General features: G+C 37.4%; 1 protein-coding gene across 1 annotated transcript in view; it reads right to left on the reverse strand.

Annotated features, from left to right (window-relative positions):
* BRWD1 (bromodomain and WD repeat domain containing 1) overlaps positions 1-24,340 on the reverse strand; it is a 111,664-nt gene that overhangs the window by 47,429 nt on the left and 39,895 nt on the right. The window contains exons 11-20 of the mRNA XM_079704143.1: positions 22,872-22,972; positions 22,021-22,061; positions 20,921-21,019; positions 17,863-18,013; positions 17,492-17,626; positions 13,574-13,702; positions 13,173-13,398; positions 9,377-9,562; positions 6,245-6,428; positions 3,682-3,775 (exon numbers count right to left, since the gene is read on the reverse strand). Coding sequence (XP_079560269.1) covers positions 3,682-3,775; positions 6,245-6,428; positions 9,377-9,562; positions 13,173-13,398; positions 13,574-13,702; positions 17,492-17,626; positions 17,863-18,013; positions 20,921-21,019; positions 22,021-22,061; positions 22,872-22,972 — 1,346 coding nt within the window. The remainder of the gene's footprint in view (positions 1-3,681; positions 3,776-6,244; positions 6,429-9,376; positions 9,563-13,172; positions 13,399-13,573; positions 13,703-17,491; positions 17,627-17,862; positions 18,014-20,920; positions 21,020-22,020; positions 22,062-22,871; positions 22,973-24,340) is intronic.

Genomic DNA, 24,340 nt, shown 5'->3' on the forward strand with positions numbered 1-24,340 from the left:
AATATATCCTGGCTGATTTTAATACAACTCTTCTTTCCTTAATTTGTCAGTACTTTTTTTGTTAAAGCAAAAACTCCTATTAATGAATTTCATGACTAATAATATGTAAATTCAGATGGACCAAAACTACCACTAAGAAGAACAAGAAAATCTGTCAAAATATATATTTAAAAAAAAAACGGTTTGAAAAAGAACCCTAGAATTTCACTCTGGCAGAGGAAGCTGAAAGGTTTAGCAGGTAAGCAAAAAACTGACAGACTAAACTCTTGAGTTATGCTAACAAAAATTACAATTCGGAGTCTCCTATATATAGGCAAACACCTCAAGCTTCAGCTGTTAGCCCAAAGGGCTATAATCTAGACCTACAGGTAAACTACAGATAAACAGTAATCCCAAGGAACTAAAAGCCCATCCTTGTCTGGGTTAAGGTGATACAGGCTTGAGAGTGGCCCTAGTAGCCTACCAGAAGCAAATTAAAACCTTCTCTGGAGAAGAAATGCCATCCTAGGCTTCAAACCATCTCTAACATCTAACATTCAATCAAAAACACAGGCGGGCTTCCCTGGTGGCGCAGTGGTTGAGAGTCCGCCTGCCAATGCAGGGGACACGGGTTCATGCCCCGGTCCGGGAGGATCCCACGTGCCACGGAGCGGCTGGGCCCGTGAGCCATGGCTGCTGAGCCTGCGCGTCCGGAGCCTGTGCTCCGCAATGGGAGAGGCCACAACAGTGAGAGGCCTGCGTGCCGCAAAAAAAAAAAAAACAGGCAACAAAGAAAATGTGATTGTAATAAAATGAGAAAAAAATCAACACAGAATGCAAACAGATTAACAGGGGAACAAGATACTGAAATAATGAAATTACCAGAAATGGGTTTTTTTAAATAACCAAGGCTGATTTTCAAGGAATTAAAATAATGAGAACTTCAGCAGAAAACTGAAAACTCTGGAAAATTCTGAACAGAAAAATACAATAATTAAAACTAAAAACACAAGGTTATTAGCAGGATACACACAGCTGAAGAGAACTAACTAAATGGAATATATTCGGTCAGAAAAAAATTCAGAACAGCAAGAAACAGCCTAAAACCAAAAAAGACAGAAAATAGGGCTTCCCTGGTGGCGCTGTGGTTAAGAATCTGCCTGCCAATGCAGGGGACACAGCTTCGAGCCCTGGTCCGGGAAGATCCCACATGCCGCGGAGCAACTAAACCCATGCACCACAACTACTGAGCCTGTGCTCTAGAGCCTGCGAGCCACAACTACTGAGCCCATGTGCCACAACTACTGAAGTCCACGCGCCTAGAGCCTGTGCTCCACAACAAGAGAAGCCATCGCAATGAGAGGCCCGTGCACCGCAACGAAGAGTAGCCCCCGCTCACCACAACTAGAGAAAGCAGCGCACAGCAATGAAGAACCAAAGCAGCCAAAAATAAATAAAATAAATTTATTTTTTAAAAAAACAAAATAAAAGGGAAAGACAGGAAGTAAAGGATAAAAACATGTACTATGCAAACGCTAGCCAAAAGAAAGCTAGCACAGCTACATTCATATACAAGAATTTGAAGAATAAAGCATTACTAGAGAAAAGCTCATAATGGTAAAAGGTTCAATTCAGTAGGAAAATTCTAAATTTGTACACACCAAATAACACAGCTTCAAACCACACAAAGCAAAGTAAGTAGAAACAAAGAAATCTACAAACATAGTGAGACTTTAATACTTATCTCACTATAAGAGTGCAATCGTTTTGAAACCACATGTGGCATTAACTACTAAAGTTGAATATACACATATCCTGTGCTCCAATAATTTCACTCCAGTGCATATACTCAAAAGAAATACACAAACGGATACCAAGAAATATGTACAAAATGTTGAAACCAATATTGTTCCTAGCATACTATTCCTAATTCATATTCAGCAACATTCTCATTAAGGGAATACTATCCAACAGTGAAAACAAATGAACTTCAACTACTCACAGCAAAGATAAATCTCACAAGGGCAAATGCAAGCCAGATACAAAAGATTACATATACATACTGTATGATTCCATTTAGATCAGTGTTTCTTATCCTTTTTTTTACATTACCACTACCCTACAGGAAACTTGACTTTCTCCTAATTTGCTCCCTCAAATTGTAATACCACAGACATACATACAGTACATAAACACTTATGTAGTATATCTGTACTTTGTACATAAACAGATTAAGTATAAGGCTTAGCCTTCTTATCCAATACAGGGTTTAAAATAGATAATATTTTTAAGACTAAAAGCTAAACTGAATTTTTTTTTTTTTTTTTGCGTTACGCGGGCCTCTCACTGTTGTGGCCTCTCCCTTTGAGGAGCACAGGCTCCGGACGCGCAGGCTCAGCAGCCATGGCTCACGGGCCCAGCCGCTCCACGGCATGTGGGATCTTCCCGGACCGGGGCACGAACCCGTGTCCCCTGCATCGGCAGGCGGACTCTCAACCACTGGGCCACCAGGGAAGCCCTAAATTGAAATTTTTAAAGCTCTCTGTATTTAACTTTATAACTTTCTTGAATAACTTCTGATGTAATTTAATTATACAGATTGTAATTTATCAAATTACAAATCCAAATTAGAAATTTCTGAATACATAATAGCATAGTAATCAAATTTTTAAAAATCTTTCAAAACTTTTCCAGCAAAAATAAAACAAATGAAAAAATTAATTTCTTAAAAATTTTAGTAAATTTAACTTTGAAGGTTTTTTATCATGAGAAAATATCCTAACTATAGCTGAAGATACTCAGTCAACATTTTTTTATTTTCAGTACTTGACGTAATAGATTTGAATTATTTTTAAATTAAATAATAAGATAGAAACTATTTTTATTTAATTCTCAAAGCCCAAGTCATAAGCAAAAACACCATGCATCAAGGCAGTTAATGTGGCAGACAGGCATGCACAGGCCATTTCTCACAATAGGGCTACAAAATTGAATGATCAAACTGAGAGACTATCTTACAAACACAACCATTTTCACCACAGTTTTGTAGCACTGACCGTGCATACATTTTGTGTAAATTCCATTAACTTGTTAATGCTTCACATATGATGGTCAAGAAATTAAACACTAAGGAATAAGATTTTCTCAGGTAGGGCTGGGCTTTGTCGCAAACCATTGTGACATCTAAGATTTTTTTTATAAATGCATGATTTGGAAAACATCAGAAACAGACAAAGCTAACCAGCATCTTTAGAAGTCAAACAGTTAGTTACCTGCAGGAGAAAGGAGAGAGTAGTGATTGGGAATGGATACCAAATGCTTTTGATGGGCTGGCAATGTTCTAGTGGTTATTGGACAATAACATTTTTTTTTAGCCCGTGCCGTGAGGCATGTGGGATCTTAGTTCCCCGGCCAGGGATCAAACCCGTGCCACCTGCATTGGGAGCTCAGGGTCTTAACCACTGGACCACCAGGGAAATCCCAACAATAATTTTCTAGAATCCTTCATCACTGTTAGGCATTAGGCTACTTCCCGCAAGCTTCAAGCCACTTTTCCTAACACCTGTACAACTTTATGTCTACTATTTTAAATCCCAAACAGAAGACTAATATTACTAATATTCTCATTGATCAAAAAGAAAACTATAAATTTCAGTTTAATTTCTAATTTGTTTATTCCTAAGGAAATGGAATTTAGGTTACCTTTTGTGAAAGATGGAGAGTCTTCCTCTTTCTTCCAATTACATAAAGATTTCTTTCTTCTTCACCTTTCTCTATTCTGAAGTCTTCCAACTTCCTACAAATTTAAGTACCCAGTTATATTAGTTGCTGATAAATAAAGGATATATAGAGAAAAAACTAATCATTATGATTCTGGGAATCATAACTTAAGTATTTTTTTAATTAATACAGAAAATTGCTAAAGTTATAACAAAACTTAAGGCAAACTACACTCTTCTAGAAATTTAATATAACCAAAATCTCAGAGGCAGCTAGGAGGTCCTATTTTTCATATTTAACACAGAAATATTCATTCATTTACATTTTGATTGGCCCTATGAGGACCAACTCAAACAGAATCTCTCGTGTTAGCTACTCAAAATGTACCTATGATTTTCCAAGATTGCAAATCCATTCTCTAAAGGATTCTACTGTATCACTCAGCATCTCCTTCATAGAAACTCAAGTGTGTTTTAGAATAGAGCTCTAGAAAGAGCTATGCTCTTCTCTGGGAAAATTATACTGCAGCAGCTAGCTGACTCACAAAATCCACTCTTCTTTCTTCCTTAGAAGCAAAATCTCAATTTTCATCTTAGGCTCTCTGCTGCTCTAAATAGAGACTGTATTACCTTGCCTCATCTGTAGCTAAGTATGGCCATATGAGGACATTCTGGTCAATGAGTTATGAGGAGACATGTCATGTGGGACCATTAAGTCTGCTTAAATGAAATTCCTTCAACTAGAAATGTCCTTTTTGCCGCCTTCTGCCTTCTCTTCCTTCTTCTGGCCTAAATCTCAACATCTATCACAGATGCAATATGTGAGAGCTATTATAAAGTCCAGCTATCTTGGACCTTGAGGTGACCTTAAGACTGGAAGCCACACTCCTAAGATGGATATCAGAAATAGAGGAGCCTGAGTCCCTGATTAACTGGGGAACCATGATTCTAGCCTTAAACTACTTCCAGTCTTCCTGTATGTTAAGAAAATAAATGCTCGTTTAAGGAAATATTCTTTAGGACTTTCACTCCTGATACCTGTTTGCTTCCCTTGATTTTGACAACAAAAAGTATCCTAAAATGACACTTTCAGTTCTGATGACCATGCAACTCAGACATAATTTTAAGGCTTAATTATAGAATGCTGCATACACGACAGTGATTTTCTGTATTTCTCATCCCAATTCCAGATTTTGCTTTTCACTAGTTTATCGTATACTTATAAACATCCTTAAATTCACTGCATGAAATATAAGTATTATCCAATATTACTCCACCAATCAACTGACTCTTCTGGCTAAACACATGAAAACTTTTACAAAATTATCTTCAAGGTATTAGGTATTATGAGACACAAACATGACAGAATACTGAAACATTTTAGATATCAATGAAAAACAGTATTTGCTGCCTCCATTCTGATAACTTGAAAATCAGTACATTACAATTCAGTACAAGGAAAACCCTATGATCCACACTATACTTATGAAATATCATTTCTCACTAAAAGAAAATAGGGCCGCTTAAGAGAAAAGACTAATCCTAAGTCTAGGTCAAGAAATTTACAAGAAGAACCTGTAACACCCTGCCATGCCTGACAGCAAAGATGCTATGCAAGGCTACTAAATCATTTCAAAAGGACCCAGGAGCCAACCTGAAGAAGCTCCTCCTGGCCAGAGATTAAAAAATTTAAACATTAACAAGGACATTAGAAATAAGCTAAATCACAGCAGTGTAATTAATACAGTGAACAACACAAACACACAAATTGGCCACTGTGGGAGAATATAAAGGAATAAATCTTTATTTTGAAGGTAAATAAAGCAAAATGAGCAGGCAGCTATCCTGTTGTTTATACACAAACTTGTTTTTTATATACAAACTTTACTACTGGATAATCAAATAGTAGACGTGGGTAAATTTTTATTTGGAAGTATACAAGATAATAAAGACTTCAGAGCTGAAATATCACTATTTTATAATCCCTAATGAATTAATGAACCTGGGCAGTGAGTATCATTTCCTGCTAGCATCACAAAGAAAGAAAAAAGAAAAGAAATGAAGAAAAAGATATTATATGTGCCTTCTGATGGAATTTTACCACTTATGAAATAGTCTTGCAAAAAACTAAAAACATGACATTTGGAACAACTGGAAATTTAAACACTGGCTATTTGGTTCTACTGAGGAATTGTTTGCTTTTTAAGATATGACAATGGCATTATAGTTATATTTTAAGACAATTCCTTATCCTTAGAAATTACATACTGACATACTTTTAGACAAAATGATATTATGTCTGGAATATCTTTCAAAATAATACTGAAGGGAGAACAGGGGGGTGTTTGTATAGATGAAACAAGATTGGTTATGGAGTTAGAGAACAATTTTGACATCTTCCTACCACAATTAAAATACATCCCAACCCATTACTAAAATATATGTATATGATTATTTATACCACTAAAGATTAAAATATGTGTAAATAACCATATAGATATATTTTCACAGATATAAACAATATTAATAGATATCCTAAAACAAACCTAAATATGCCTAGTGGTACCTCTGGTACAACCACTCTTCGTTTCCAGGCCTGCAGGTCACGCTCTGTAGCCATCTGACTACGTGGAGCATTCTGGTGCATCTGACGAACACCTTCCACTTGTCCACTACGACGCAGACCAATATTTGGAGGGGACTGGATGTCTAAGCTTAGTCTTCTAAAACCTAGGGGAAAATTGTCAAGAATGATGACAAAACAAACTTCAATCTAATATGCATATACATTCCTCCTAGGACACAAACCAAAAAAGAAAAAGATCTACTGAAAAAACTTTGGAAAAAAGAATCTTAATGTGACTGAGATCAAAATGTAGGCTACATGGGGACTTCCCTGGTAGCGCAGTGGTTAAGAATCCGCCTGCCAGTGCAGGGGACACGGGTTCGAGCCCTGGTGCGGGAAGATCCCACATGCCACGGAGCAACTGAGCCCGTGCGCCACAACGACTGAGCCTGCGCTCTAGAGCCCGTGAGCCACACCTACTGAAGCCCGCGCACGTAGAGCCCATGCTCTGCAACAAGAGAAGCCATCGCAATGAGAGTCCCGTGCACCGCAATGAAGAGTAGCCCCCGCTCGCTGCAACTAGAGAAAGCCCGCGCACAGCAACGAAGACCCAACGCAGCCAAAATAAATAAATAAAGATCTGTTTAAAAAAATGTAGACTACAGAACAAACATTAACATAACTATTAACCTCAATTTCCATTTTTATTAGACCTTCTGAAATTTAATGTACAAGCATTTTCTATAATAATGTTATATTTGCAGTCCTAAAAACCTCGCCTTCCTCAAACCTGCAAACTAAAAACACATCTTTCTGGAAAAATTAGCATTGCAAATAGATGCCTCAAACTGTGGTGGCTTTATAATAAGAGCTCTAACAACAAACATTATTTGTGACCTAAAGAGATAATCTAAGCCACTCAAGCAGGCAAGCTGCCAGAGCCCATTATTAAAAATTCACAAAAATGCAAAGTGGGGAAATGCTGGCAGCACCTGAATTGGAGCTAGGAGAGTGGGTAACAGGGCAATGCAGACCACATCAAGCCCTGAGCCTATGCAGAGCTGATCAGGTAGACACAGGAGGCAGGGCAACCTACCAAGAGCTGGAAGTCACAAAGGATGGAGACCACCCTGGGGGGATGTGGAGGGAATCCCAGGCAAAGTACTAGTTTTCTTGAACCACAGGGTGAAGGGGATCCTGCTACTAATGCAACAAAAAAAAAAACTGGGGGCTATATCCTTTCCTACGGGAGGCTATTAAATTTTACTCCAAATACGCCAGCTCTCCTTGCTTAGGGTAAAATTCAAATATGAGTGAACAAACCTCTGCATTCTTCTATGTACAACATTCTGTTCACCAATCAAATGTGAACCAATTTGCCCTGCACAACATATTATATACTCCATCTATTAAAAATGACATTAAATGCTCCTGCTATTAATCCAAAATTTATATTAAAATATATTGATGTTTAAGAAACACTTTTTGAATTGAGAACTAAAAATAAATTCTAATTTTTTTTTTTTTTTTTTTGGCTGCACTGGGTCTTCGTTGCTGTGTGTGGGCTTTCTCAAGTGGGGGCTACTCTTCATTGCGGTACACAGGCTTCTCATTGCTGTGGCTTCTCTTGTTGCGGAGCTCGGGCTCTAGGCACATGGGCTTCAGTAGTTGTGGCACATGGGCGCCGTAGTTGTGGCTGGTGGGCTATAGAGCACAGGCTCAGTAGTTGTGGCACACAGGCTCAGTTGCTCTGTGGCATGTGTGATCTTCCCGGACCAGGGCTCGAATGCATGTCCCCTATGTTGGCAGGCAGATTCTTAACCACTGCGCCACCAGGGAAGCCCTAAATTCTAAATCTGACTGCCCAAGTCATAGTATTATTCTCCAACAATTTGAGGAAAATATATGTTATGTATCACAACATTACTTGTAATAGCAAGCATGAAAAATAACTTAAGTGGCCATAAACAGATTAATTACAAAGACTGGTTATTCCACACAGTGGAGTACTATGAAGCTATAAAAAGGAATGAAGACGAGCTCTGTGAATGGAAAGAGAGTGATTTCTAGAATACGCTGTTAAGGGAAAAAAGCAAGGTGCAGAAAAATGCATACATATCTTGTGCCTCTTGCTCTGATGCACTGAGAAGAACACAGCAACTATGCAGTATTCCTACCTAAAATGTTTAACCTGAATCCAATTATAAGATAATCAGACAAATTCAAATTGAGGAAAATTCTGTGAAACAACAGGCCTGAACTCTTCAAAAGTACCAGTGCCGGGCTTCCCTGGTGGCGCAGTGGTTGAGAGTCCGCCTGCCGATGCAGGGGACACGGGTTCGGGCCCCGGTCTGGGAAGATCCCACATGCCGCGCAGTGGCTAGGCCCGTGAGCCATGGCCGCTGAGCCTGCGCGTCCGGAGCCTATGCTCCGCAACGGGAGAGGCCCCAGCAGTGAGAGGCCCGCGTACCGCAAAAAAAAAAAAAAAAAAAAAAAAAAGAGTGAAAGGGCAGAAAGAGCTGAAGAAACTGTTCAGAACACAGCACTGAACGATAAAGAGACAGGAAATTTTATAGCATTTTACAGCCTCTCAAATCTTCTCTTATCTTCCACAAGGTTTTAGCTTTTCCAGAGTGAGTTTTCAGTTGCATAACAATCACCCATCTCCACAGATTATTTCCACTAATATAATTATTACTACATTCCAATATCAAGTACTTTGCCCTGAAAACTCACTTCAAGCTTTCTGATTCAAGAAACATTAGGGCTCTACTCAATTCAGTTTTTTAAGGATTATAAAGGAAAGGAAACCTAGTGTTTCCTTTAGAAAACACTTTGTTCTTTACTCTTATTTATTTAATGTAATTTTGTAAATACTCTTATTTTAGAGCAAAAAGATTTCAATAGCCTTTCATAGTATTTGAAATTCAAATGTCCATTTGTTAGTCCATCAACCTTACACCTAATAAAGCTACCTCCAGACAACTACTCAAGTTGTAAGCGTACATTGCTTAAGGTTTTTTTACACTGCATGTAGGGGACAATGATTTCATTTATTCTTCAGTTTCAATCCAGCCATATTAAGGCAAAATATCTCTCATATATTTATTACCTCTTCGGGGTGTTTCTTCCCCATTTGAAAGTCCACTTGGAATAGCATCCTGACCGGCTCCAATTCTCTGATCTTGCTGCTGCTGCAACTGTCTTATCATTCCATCAAGAACACTGGACTCTGGGCTTCGTTCACCACTGTCATTGGTTTGTAGGCTTATAATTTGTTCAATTACCTCTCCATCACCTGCAAATTCAATGAATGAATATGAAATCATAATACATATGAAGAGGTAAAAACTTTCAATAGGCTACAATTAAAATTACATTAGCAACTGTCAGAATTCTTGTTTTTCAAAAATAATCAATTAAAGATATCCTTTATATTCATAACTAATTAAGTCACAGAAAAAATTCAAAACAAACTTTAGGGTGCTAAGTACCACAAAAACCTCAACAGAGGGGCTTCCCTGGTGGCGCAGTGGTTGGGGGTCCACCTGCCGATACAGGGGACGCGGGTTCGTGCCCCGGTCTGGGAGGATCCCACATGCCGCGGAGCGGCTGGGCCCGTGAGCCATGGCCGCTGGGCCTGCGCGTCCGGAGCCTGTGCTCCGCAGCGGTAGAGGCCACAGCAGTGAGAGGCCTGCGTACCGCAAAAAAACAAAAACAAAACAAAACAAAACCAAAAAAACAAAAACCTCAACAGAGGTTCTGAAATCCCTAGAAGTGAGCACCTGGAAACACACTTGAGTGAAAGTGAAAGTCTTGTTTTTCTGTTTCACATTAACGCCCCTCATTTATACAAGTATTTCATTAAAATCTTATTTCCCAAGGTCTGACTATAACAACCAACAATGTGCGATTTCTGATGTAGAGAAAAGCAGTGGCATTTCTCTGTCTTATGAAATAAAAAAGAGTGAGTAACACCTTTTAGGCCTTCAACAAATGACCACTCCCAACTCCAGCTCTCTCCCACCCCAAGTACACACAGTTGAGGGAGGCAGCTTCCACATGCCTCTCTCACCAAGCTTAAGTCACTCTTTCAAATAGGCTTTAAGCATAGCCATAATCCTACACGTACAAAATCAGATATTTTTAAGTGTCTTTGCTTCTTTATTTTTCAAATAATACATTTTCAGAGATATTTAATAGGTTCAGTTAGTGTTAATGGATAAAAAGTGTTAGATGGTTGTGGGGTCTTGAACTTTGCCTAAACATTGACATTTTCATGCAAACAACTCGTTACATATCCTCCCACCATAAAACGCATCTTCTTTGAACATAATATATAACATGGACCACCCCCCCAGCTTATAAGCTTATAAGCAGAACCTTAACAAATTGAAATTACTAGGGTATTAGGCAAAAAGAATGCAAAGATATACTTGCATCCATAATAACACGTCAGAAACTGAAAAATATCATATACTATTTCAGGGGGAAAAATACTTCTATCCTTCTATCCTACTAATCTACTTTTAGATCCCTTAAATCTTATTGATAACATCTCCATTTTACTGTGGAAATCAGTGAAGAATTTAGAAGAGCTAAACAAAAACCATGGAAACTTTTTGACCACTGTCAAAAAATGAACTAAAACAGCAAGAAGTGGAGCCCTAATCTAAAAGGATAACAAGGGACTCCCCTGGTGGCACAGTGGTTTAGAATCCGCCTGCCAATGCAGGAGACACAGGGTCGAGCCCTGGTCTGGGAAGATCCCACATGCCATGGAGCAACTAAGCCTGTGCACCACAACTACTGAGCCTGCGCTCTACAGCCCACAAGCCACAACTCCTGAGCCCACGTGCCAGAACTACTGAAGCCCGTGCGCCTAGAGCCTGTGCTCTGCAATGAGAAGCCATCGCAATGAGAAGCCCTCGCATCACAACAAAGAGTAGCCCCTGCTTGCCACAACTACTGAAGCCCATGTGCCACAACTACTGAAGCCCGCGCACCTAGAGCCCATGCTCCGCAATGAGAAGCCCGCACACCACAACGAAGAGTAGCCCCCGCTCGCCACAACTAGAGGAAGCCCACGCACAGCGAGGACCCAAGGCAACCAAAAATAAATAAAATTGTAAAAAAAAGAATTAATTCACCAAGAGCACAATCTGAAATGTGTATGTACATAACAACAGAATTTTAAAGTACATACAGCGAAAATTGAGAGAACTGAAGGAAAAAATAAGACAAATCCACGGGATAGTTGGGTATTTCAGCACTCCTTAAAACAGCCACAAAATGGAAAAAAGACAAATGTTCTTCAGCTACTAGTGAATAGATAAATTATGGTATATCCATACAATGCTGCACTATCAATAAACAGGAAAAAACGACTGATACCTGCAACAGGAATGAATCTCAAAAGCACCATGTTAAGTTAAAGAAGCCAGACAGAAAAGACTACATATTGTATGATTTCATTTATACAAAATTCCTTAAAAAAGAAAAATCAAAGTGACAAAATAAAACAGTCATTACAAGGGGCCAGGAGAAGCGAGAGGACTAATACCAAACAGGCCCAAGAGAACTTTTGGGGGCACTGGAAATGTTCTGTATCTTGATTGTGGTGGTGGTTTACAGGACTGTTTAACTTTTCTCAACTCATTTGAATTCTAAACTTAAAAGTGGTGAATTTTGTTGTATATAAAGTATACTTCAATCAAACTAATAAAAAAAATTTGAAAGAGTAAACATATAGTGATTTACATTAATCTTTAACCTTAAGGTGATTTAGTTTCAGTAAATTAATCCTCATCCAAACAAAATAGAAGCGTCTTTTTTCTTCATTTAATAGTATTAGGGGAAAACACTATGCTGCCATGAACAAATACAAAAACAAACAAAACAAAAAAACCTCTGTACTTGGCTAGGACAGGCAAAGTACAAGGCGGGACTGGAACATCTTTTGCCAGAAAGTAAGGAAGTGCTCAAGGAGTGATAGGGACTTGGGAAAATACACAAAACTCAGCTTGAATGGGCTCTCCCAGCCAAATCCAAGGATAATATGAGCAACTAAACAATGATAGTACTAGATTGTAACCCACTATATAACAACCCGGAAGTCCATACTAAAACTTAATAAATGAAATAAATAAATAAATGGGAGAGTAGCAGATGGCCAGCTAATGATAAAATGCAGATGCAATAATAATAGAGTTAGAAAACCGTTTTGCAACGTTCAGAGTTAACAACTGATTCAGGCAAAAATTATCAATGGAGCCTAAAAGTTTGAAATAGAACAAGTTATTTAAACCACAAGCTACTTAATGATTACAAAGAGAAAAAAAAAATTCATAGTGGAAAACCTTGGTGGATACCAAGTGTTCAAAGTCAGCGTCACCAATAAGTGCACAAAACACAATCATAAGCAACCTGACATGATACTCCAGGAAGGCTACCATTTATGTTGTCTTCTTTCCAAAATGCATAACCTGAACTTAATCAATGACAACGGAATTTAATGTGCAGCCCCAAATTAAAATCTACATCAAGGGAGAAAAAAAAAGCTATAACAGGCATTATTAGAACAGTAATATTTGATTACACACTATAGATTTGATAACAGCATTATATAATTGTTAAATGTCCTAATTTTGATAACTGTTTATGATTACATAAGAAAATACCTTTGTTCTTAGAAAATACATACTGAAGTATTTAGGGGTAAATGGACATGAGGGCCAGAACTTAAGTGTCAAATGGTTCAAAACAATAATATGTATCTAGAGATACACTAATAAAACAAAATATTAAGGACTGGTGAATCTGAAAGTACAGGAGTTCTTTGTATTATTACTTACATTTTTCAAATTAAAAATTAAACGAAACAAAAAAAAAAAAGACTTAGAACTTACTTGTTGCCACATAACCTAGCTGTGGGACCAAATGTTCATCTGCAGAATTTTCTCGGCCTGGTACTAATCTCTGATACTTAGTTGGATGAGGATTTCCATCTACATCTACCAAGAATGGTGGAGGCATAAGATGAGGAGCCTGCTGAGTTTGCTCATCTAAGACATAATTATTAGAATCCCTGATCAGTGGCCGATAGTCAGTATGGAAGAACATCTGATCGGGAATCTAGAAAAGGGAAGTTTACAAATTGATATTTTGAGGTTTATACATGTTAAAGAAAATAAATTATTAACCAGTTAACTTTATTTGAAAAGACAAAAAAATTAAATCAATACATCTAACCTATTTTCAAAACATCCTTTATAACTATTTTACATGCTAAGAAAGTATATGAAATGACCTTTTCATATGGCTTGCTGCATCCAAAACCAAATATCAGAAGGTGACCGTGAGAATCTGTACAGGCAAAATGCTGTCCATCCTGTGAAAACTTACAGTCAAATACAGCTCCATGTCCTTGTCCTTCAATCTAGGAAACACAGAGGGAAAAATGTATGACCATTTCTATGTAAGAGCTTTTGCTGTATCAACTTCTGAAAAAACAAATTTTTAAACAAATTTTCCGTTAAGCACATGTTAATATTTTCAGAAAATAAAATTCATTTTAGATACCACTAGCCTAGAAAAAAATCTCGAAAGATCTTCTAAGAATTAGTTCTCAAATTGATCAAATGAAGGATCATAAACCAATCCAAATGAAGGCTTTCTTTACTTCTTACATGTGAATGACAATTTCACAAACTTTTCTTTCAATATGTAACAAAAATCTTTTGATTAATAACCTACAAGGGAGGGGCTTCCCTGGTGGCGCAGTGGTTGAGAGTCCGCCTTCTGATGCAGGGGACACGGGTTCGTGCCCCGGTCCGGGAAGATCCCACATGCCGCGGAGCGGCTGGGCCCGTGAGCCATGGCCGCTGAGCCTGCGCGTCCGGAGCCTGTGCTCCGCAACGGGAGAGGCCACAACAGTGAGAGGCCCGCGTACAGGAAAAAAATAAAATAATAAAATAACCTACAAGGGAAATGATTAAAGATTAATAAAGTTTGGAATTCATGAACTAAAATCAATACTTTCATGGAGTTTAAGCTTTCCACTTAGATGACTAAGTGGAAATGCAAAATTTGTAATGCTGCAAAGTCTCAAGGGTGCATATGTAAATGCCTACACCTGCAACTACCTTATTTCAAACTGCCACAAATTTCAGAAAGGATACTCTAAGTGCATCATGAATGTTGCCTTAAATAGATAACTTTTAAACTGTTTTATTCTTGTTTTTTAACTGTAAATTATAGTAGTTTAGTATTATCAATTTATAGTTAAATGAGTTGTTTCATTAACTCAATAGTGTAGAGCTATGCTTATCTGTTGTCTCAGCCTATAACTTTCCAATAATTAAACTTTAGGACAAGCTAAATCAGCGTTGGAAAAAGGATTCATCCACCCAACTAACTGCCAAAACAAACTCACATACATACCTAAATACACGCTCAAAAAGCAACAATTCACTACTGCTACACCACACATGACTGAGTGCCAATGAACAAAATGGGGGGGGTGGAATTAAGGTATTGGGATGTTTAGGGACTTGCTGAATAAGATAATCCATGTATACAAATTTGCATTCTCTCATAACATAAAAAGGAAAAAAATGTGTAAATATTTTCCCTCCTATTACACAGATTCACCCCCAGGGTCCTTTGAAGAGCCACCTCCACCACAGCCCAACCTGCACCCTGGCACCACTTCACACCTCTGGCCTGAGACCTTCAGTCCAAGTAAAGCAGAGGAGGGTGGGGAGGGGAGAGCCCTTGGCTGGTAAAGCAAAGATGGTGGCAGCTACTCTCCTATCATACATGTGGAAATTACTGCACCAAAAGCTTTGCTAAGGGTACCTGCTGAGAAGCAAGTTTTCCCAAGTGGGTAAACCCACCTAGGCAGAGCAAGACAGACTCTGGTGTTTACCCGCAATCTGAAGAGTCCTACACAATGTTTCCTGACAAAATCCGACCTGCAACTGTGCCTGGAGAACACTTCAGTGTCACATTATGTTAACTATTTACTTAATGAAATACTGTTTTTGTTAGTAGTTTACAACCCTACATAATTTGTCTAGCATTAGAGAATTAGGAGACTCTCAGCTGAGCAGTAAAGGTAACAAGAATTCAGTATACAAGGCCAATTTTTGGTGTCTGACTGGAAATAAGATCATCGTTGCCCATTTGAGACTTTTTTCAGATTACTCTTTGGCTTAGAGGTTATTTTAGCTTATATTCTGTTTAAAGCCTGAATTAATGTAGTTTTCTGTTTTAATAGATTAAATGTAGTTTGTAATGTTCCTATTGAGTTTTAAAGGCTAATTAAAAGATGGATGTACCTATGAATTTTAAGGCCACAGAAAAATTGAAGAAGGCTTAGTTCTTTTTCCAGTAATTTGAACAGAGATGCAAGTTTCATAGATGCCCAATGATGTACTTGGGTCAGGCTATTTGAGTTGTTTTAGTGCACTTAATGTTAATAAATAAAAAACTGTATTTTAAACTGTTTGTTGAAGAAACTGTCCAGTGTAAGCACATTGAAATAAAAATTTTAAGGTCAAAAAAAAAACAACAAAAACATGGAACACATGAACTAAGATGGTCTTCAATCAAATATCTAAGAATCATTCACCTATAGGATGCTACTACATTGCCTCAAAAATTAATTACAGTTTGAATAGGATCTCAATATAAACTGAAGAGTAATTTTATAAACCTATCATTATATATGAGATATATATATATATATAAATCAAAAGTTTTAACAATGTACAAGCCCTTTTACACATTTCCCTCAGAATTTATCCCAAGGAAATAATCAGAGATCTACCTAAACAGCCATGTATAAAAACATTCAAAGTATTGTTGCTGTGCATATTTTAGAAACCACTTAAATACTCAACAACAGTAAATTAACCATATAGGTAACATACTTCTAAGATAGGCTGAATTTACTGTCAAAAATCTATTTGCAAACTCTTAAAAAATATTTAAGGGTTTGAAAAACATTCTTTACATAAAATGAGAAAGGATTACAGAACTATGTGCAAGAATGCCAACTAATAAGTATGTAAAGAACGATGCCATTAGAAAGCCTTCGATGGATACTGATACTTGTGAAAGTTTACTGAGGAACCAGACATTTACATAGTCTCTGAAAAAATTAATTTACAAGGAAAAAAACAACTATTTTAAAAATCAGTTGGGAAACTTGGCAGATGCCACCTTAACCAAATATTAATAATTATCACCATATAACAGTGGAACATATAAGTATCATGTGCCTTCTAATATAATGCATGGAGGGCACACTATTATTTATGTTTTATTACATCAAAAAAATGTGTAACAGTATTGCATCATGAAGAAATATCAGACAAAACAGAGACATCCTGTAACATTATTTGCCTGTAAAAGGGCAAGATATAGGGGAAAAAAAAAAAGGCAGAATTATTGATCTTACAAAACTAGAGATACATAACTACTTAATACAATGCATGATTCTGAATTAGATCCTGGTCCAAGGGGTAAAATATAACTATAAAGGCATTATTAAGACAACTGACAAAATGTGAATATAAACCTGGATTAGACAATGCTACTTTATCAATGTTAAATTTGCCTATTTTGGTAACTGTATTGTAGTTATGTATAAGAAATTCTAAAAACACGCAATAAGATCGTAATCTGGTTTTCAAATATTCATGTGCAAAAAGAAGAAACGCTGAAAAACAAACAATGATGTTTGATTCCCTAGATGACTCTACTGAGTATTATTTTTTATTATCAACATTTTTTTGGTCGCACCACGTGCCATGTGGTATCTTAGTTCCCCTGCATTGGAAGTGCTGAGTCTTAACCACTGGATGGCCAGGAAGTCCTTATTATCAAATGTTTTAATAAATTTAAATAGTGAAAAAGTTGTGTGAATTACAATAATTTTGCCAATCTAAACACAGGCGGGGACAAATTCACACACACAAAGCTAAATAAATAAATTTTGAAAATCTTTCCCTCATGTAAATTAGTTATACAGATTAATTTCACATTTGTATGTATGCGTGTATGTATATATGGCTATCAGATATTTATCAGACTAAGTAGTACCCTGATTTCTAGAAATATAAACTGCCAAAATATGCAAATCAGTTTCTGGCTACACTTCATTATCCAAATACTTGAAACAAATGCAAACATGCATGAAGATACCGCTCACTCCACTTACCATATTAAAATAATGTTTCATCTTGGTGCCTTTTGTAATATCCCATATGAATATGCTGCCATCATGTCCTGCAGATAACATAATTCTGGAATCAAAGGGATGTGTCTCCAAAACAAATACTTCATCAGCATGTCCCTTTATTCAACAAAGTCATACAGTTAAGGAGGGTTTGCAAGTTACAGGTTTAAAATTAAAAGCCCATATTGCCACAGTGTATAAGAGTTTTAAAATATGTATTAATGACAGTAATTTATACATTAGTATATATACAAATTTCTATTCATTTGATAATATAAATGAAACATGTTTATTAAAAATAAAATTATAGTTCAAAAATTTTTGATTTGTTATATTTTATAAAAACTACCTACCAATAAGTTATGAAGCAGTTGTCCAGTATAAGAATTCCACACTTTGAGGACATGATCATTCACAGCTGTGACAACAATGCTATCATTCTGATTCCAAGCTATCATTGTTACTTTGGGTTTCATAAACCTTTCCTCTTCTAAAGATAAATCTCTAAGAAAAAAAATAAGAAATGTGCAATGCTGTATGTGTAGGAGGCTGTACAATGTACACAATCCCTCATCGATACAAAAATAACTGAAGTAATCCAGCTCATGTCCATACCTTACCGATAGAGAGTTCATCACACCTGACCCGCAAAAGGTTGTCTATAAACAGACAAGGGCAAAATCTCGAGGGGTAAGGGATGATTTACAAACAGTTCGGAGACTGAATACAGGCAGATTTCAGAATACTGCCGCCGCTCATAAAAGCAAAGCTTTTTCTCTCTACCTCTTTTCTAATTATTCCCTTCTCCCGACCCCAAGCCCTATAAGTAATACTTTCAACGGCTTCACTCTCTATAGATGACAAAAAACTTCAGGAAGACAGAAAGAAGGTAATTCATCTTCATGACCCCAATGTCTAGTAAAGTGCCTGACATACTCTCAACCTGCTGAACTGTAAATGAGTTGCATTCATCTCTTTCTACTTCCCTATAAACTGTTCCTACAGGTCCTTGCCAAGAATGGTCTTGGATACACGTCTGCAGTGTTTTGCTGCCTTTATGAAAGCAATATGCAAAGCTTCTGTATAAAATACAGCAGTCAGTAGTATGGGGTTGGGGGGACTAGGGGGGACCTAGCTGCTTCTAAAATCATAGAGCACATTCTGAGAAATGATTAAGCATATAATAAACATGTATTTTAAAGAAAACGGCTACAAGAGTATGGAATGAGTGCTATGTAACACCTATCTATGTAAACACCATGGAACACAAATGAGAGAATAACTCTAACTAGACTGGTCAGAGGAAGTGTAACATAAAAGACAAAAAGGGACTTCCCTGGTGGTGCAGTGGTTACGAATCCACCTTCCAATGCAGGGGACACGGGTTTGAGCCCTCATCAGGGAACCAGGATCCCACATGCCACGGGGCAACTGGGCCACGTGGCAACTGGGCCACATGCCACAACTACAGAGCCCGAGCGCCACCACTGGAGAGAAGCCTGCATGCTGCAACGAAGATCCCACATGCCACAACTAAGACCCAACACAGCCAAATAAATAAATAAATGACAAAATGAAATACAGGCTAAGACCCTCCACACTTCATTTGAATTTACTAACAGACGTGTTGCATTTCATCGAGCTGATTAGCCAAGATTAGAACACTAAAACAAATATATCCATCAATTTTTACACACAGAAAACACTGCCTTTCAAGATTTGAAATAAGTAAAACTTCAAATGAGAAAAGAATATTTCCACCATGAAGGAAAATACAAGAAAAGTTCTCTCCATGAAGAGAGGGTGACAACAAGAAAAATAAATAGTTCTCAGTCTCATTTTAAAATTTTTATTCAAGTTTTTACAATGGTATTCCTATTTTGCCTAATAAAATAATTGTTCATGGGCGGATACCATTTCTAATGTTCTTCACTGCCATTCTTTTATTATTATTCATTTTCACACTAAGATGTTTCTAAATATCCAGATGTAACATTTCTAAATAATTGTAAAGATCTGTTTGTGAACGATTATCAGATTTCTAGTATGTATTCTTTCCATTCTCTACCACAGATCATTCCACAAAAATATTAATATCAAATTTATTTTGAAATCCAATATAACTGTTTGAGCCACAGCAGAGAATGGGTTAATTTCTCCTACTATTACTAAAAATAAAGCAGACATGAAGATCTAAAATGTGTGACATTTCTCAGAAAAACTGCTAAGAACATTGATATGCCTACTTTAGACCAAGCTTTAAAATTGCCAACAATACTTAAAGGCAGGTAGTCTCACTTCCCAGATGATGAAACAGATTAATAAATATTAAATGATGTTCTCAAAATTATATAGCTATAAACAGTGTAAATGGTATTTGAGCAAAGGTCTGACTCCAAAACACATATTCTTTCCACTACCTGTACTGCCTCCCAAAATATACAAACCAAAAAAAGCAATGTATTTGAAATTTGTAATATTTATATTGGAAAGTACTAAACTTATCTCAAAGATGCTCAAGATACGTTCTTGAGACTTTGGAGGTTGAGGGAGGGGGACAGTTAGACAAACTTGCCTTCAATGCCATTTTACAAACCAAAATTTCAGCATACAAAAAGAAAAATTTTCACTCCCACTGGAGCCCAATTTTTTTAAACCTAAATAAAGTGTGTTTGTTAGCTTTTTTCACCAGAAGTAGCTGTAAGTGACTTCTTAAAAATTCCAAAATCCTACCTTCAAAAAGCAGAATTTTCTGAAAATTTTCACATTTGATATACTTGAGTTATTTTTATATATTTTTTGAAATAGTAGGCGGGGACTCCCCTGGTGTCACAGTGGTTAAGAATCTGCCTGCCAACGCAGGGGACACGGGTTTGAGCCCTGGTCCAGGAAGATCCCACATGCCGCAGAGCAACTAAGCCCATGAACCACAACTACTGAGCCTGTGCTCTAGAGCCTGCAAGCCACAACTACTGAAGCCCATGCGCCTAGAGCCTGTGCTCCACAAGAGAAGCCACTGCAATGAGAAGCCCATGCACAGCAACAGAGTAGCCCCTGCTCGCCGCAACTAGAGAAAGCCTGCGCACAGCAATGAAGACCCAACGCAGCCAAAAATTAATTAATTAATTAATTAATTCTAAAAAAAAAAGAATATACGAGGTTTAAGTATTTATCTGTCAGATGTGCAGGAGGGAGTCATTCACTTAGATTGTAGCTCTTCCAACAGGACGTGGCTCCAGTCCCCTGAACAAAGCAATCAACCAACCAGAGAGAGAGAAAGAGAAAGAGAAAGAGAAAGAGAAAGAGAGAGAGAGAGAGGGGGAGAGAGAGAGAGAGAGAGAGAGAGAGAGAGAGAGAGAGAGACCAAGTACTTAAGATGCACCTACTTAGAAACAAACCATCTCAACTTACCCTGAGATTCTTGTAGCCATATCCAGTAAGATGCTTCTCCATTCTAACTGCTCAAATCTCCAAATCCGTGCTGTTCCATCTCTGCTACCACTTAAAAACCTTAAAAGAAAAGAAGAACATCTCCTACTCACATACGTGCTACCAAGGGCTACAGTTAATATTTCAAGTGAAAAAATTTTTATTGTAGCTATCTTGACTGCAGGTAAATCTATAGGTGTTAATTCCAAAAGACACAGAATTTAGTGCGTATCTAAACAGAGAAAATTTGGTTTGCTATGATTTGCCTGGCCCTATTAAGTAAAGCACATTTCAAACTCAATCACTAGCTTCTCGAATAGATTGAGTTTTGAAAAGACAATGTACAATAAGTATTTGGAGGGGGGTGGGGGGGAGAAGGACAATTAAAGATGTATGGAAGAAACAGTAAGACCAAAAGCACCATTATAAGCATCTTAACTCTAAATTCAAATTAATTCATGCTAGCCATGTGTAAAAATAAAGCTATCATTTAATAAAGTTAAGTGTTAAAAAAATCACAGTTTAGGAAAGGTACCTGAAAAGACACTGGGGACCACAAAGGATATAATTTAAGTGATAATTCTGTTGCATTACATCACAGTGATTGATTAGAAAAGATTTTCTTTTAACTACTCAAATATAACAAATTTCTTTATCCTTACATCTAATTTTCCTATAAATCAAACATTTAGCCAGCAGTGAGATAAAGAAAAACTACTTTTGGTCATAGGAGGCTACAGAAACTACAATTCTAAAAACTTACATTTAATTGTTTCCTCCCTGCTCCAGACACTTTTCCTTCAATTATTACATTTACTAACAAGTACCTGCAATATGATATATACCTACAAAGTGATGTATTAGTTATACTAATAGGAAGCATAGTATATTTACCTAAAAACACACTCACAAATACAAACACGGTGGGGGGTGGGGGTGGGGGTGGGTGGGATGAATTGGGAGACTGGGATTGACATGTATACACTGATGTGTATAAAATGGATGGCTAATAAGAACCTGCTGTATAAAAATAAAATTAAATTTAAAAATTTAAAAAAACAAACACACACACACTTACTTACCGATCACCATTGTTACAAAATTGGATACTATCAACTTTATCCTAAAGAGGGGAAAAAAACCAAACACAAAAGTAATCATCTACATAAGTCTGTACACAAAGAAAACGCACTCAGTTTTAGAGCCAGAAGCATATTTGGTTTAAAGCTAGAGATACGCGCTTACGCTGCTTAACCCTGCCATTCAAACACATATTGTACGTTTAAGTGCAAAGAATCTAACTACGAACCTAATAAGGCTAAGATACAGCTCTTGTCTCAAAGATAGACACATGTGGTAAAAAGAAGCCTACTTCTAAAATTAAAGCAGTATTTGCAATTAATTACATCTGTATAAAAATTGATATGTGTAGAAAGTGATCAAAATAAAAGGTTTAAGTAGCTGAAAACAAGGCATTATTCACTTCGATGATTATGTGCAAAAAATAATAATAATAATTTCTTTTAAAGTGATTTTTTTAATCAAATACTTCACAGAACTTCCTATAGGAGAACAGATGACCTGCCCGCTAACCAGCACTCCAGAATACTGAGAGTTATCTATCTTAGTACACACTGATAAAACAGCATTCTAATTTCATGAGCTTGGTTTAGATAAATAGACCCAATTCAAACCTAATCACCCAGATTAATTATCATAATCAAGAGTCTGGACTTAAAGCTGAAATAACCACTGCAAAGTATCTGGCACCGTAAGGTGCTGAGTTTGTCAATATCATGCTTCACCTTTAAATCCAATTCCCCCTAAATTTAAGTTAAAATTAAAATCTGTAACAATTTCCCTTAGCAATATGAGGCTATGTAACCAACAGGAATATTAACAATCTACAGAATTTTAAAACATGAATACTTACAGTGTGACTTTCAAGTTCTGCGATTTTTTCAGGTGCTTCAAACCCCAAAAAATACATTCTGATTACATGATCAGTACTACCTGTGGCTAAAAACATACCACCTGAAATAAAAATTTTAAGGTTTAAAAAATCCAGTTTGTAACAAATATCTTAACCAAATTTCTATATTAAATTAAGCAAGCTCTCTATGCCAAAACTAAATTTATCTCAATAAATCAGTTTTCGTTGGGAGAGAGCTCAATCAACAGTGATGACCAATGACTTAACCAACTGTGCCTATGTAATGAAGCCTCCATAAAAAACTCAAAAGGGCAAGGTTCAGGGCTTCCCTAGTGGCGCAGTGGTTGAGAGTCCACCTGCCGATGCAGGGGACACGGGTTCGTGCCCCGGTCCGGGAGGATATCACATGCCGCGGAGTGGCTGGGCCCGTGAGCCATGGCCGCTGAGCCTGCGCGTCCGGAGCCTGTGCTCCGCAACGGGAGAGGCCACAACAGTGAGAGGGCTGCGTACCGCAAAAAAATAAAAGGGCAAGGTTCAGAGAGATTCCAGGTTGATGGACAGGTGGAGATCAGAGAAGAATGGCACACCCAGAGAGTGCCCCTTCCCACATACTTTATCCTATGCATCTCTTCCATCTGGTTATTCCTGAATTATATCCTTTTATAATAAACCGAAAACCTAGTGAGTAAAATGTTTGAGTTTTGTCAGCTGCTCTAGCAAATTAATCAAACCCACGGAGGAAGCTGTGGGAATCTCTGCTCTATATAGCCCATCAGTCAGAAGCACAGGTGACAACCTGGTCTGAGGCTGTGGGCAGGTGGGGCATCTTGTAGGACTGAGCCCTTAACCTGTGGGATCTGACACTGTTCCCTAGGTAGGTAGTGTCAGAACTGAGTTGAATTATAGGACACCCAACTAGTGTCGGAGAATTGTTTGGTGGTGCTGGGGGGCGGCAGGGGGGCAGGGAGGGCAGGAAGCACACATCAAATGAGGCTTAATTTTTAAAAGTTAATTCAGTCTGGAAATGTTCACTATCTCCCTCTGTTGTATTAGTTGTGACAATGGCTTTAAGGTGCTGCGGCTCTGAAAATGCAGGAAAAGGGGCTCTGCTTCCCAAACAGCTTTACACACCTAAACCTAGCTATGGAATATAAAGTTCGCTTGTTCAAATTTTCAGACTTCTATGGGGAAAGATCTTTGACCTCTCCCAAAAAGAAAGGTTTCACACAAGTCCACTGTACAAGGAAAGAAAATGGAGAATAATTTCACAAGATGTGTGGAAAACAAATTTAAACTACCAAAAACATGCAGTTCAGTTAAAAGAACCGCATTCTTGGTTTATCATACACACAGGGCACATGGCACAGGAATTGCTCATATGGACACTTTAAGCCTCCTTTTTGCCAGCTCTCTCTCATAATGTGGTCATTCAAAATGCTAAAATAAAACTAAGAAAAAAACACTAAAGT

The sequence above is a fragment of the Hyperoodon ampullatus genome (genome assembly GCF_949752795.1).
Source record: "Hyperoodon ampullatus genome assembly, chromosome: 5".
Taxonomy (NCBI): domain Eukaryota; kingdom Metazoa; phylum Chordata; class Mammalia; order Artiodactyla; family Ziphiidae; genus Hyperoodon; species Hyperoodon ampullatus.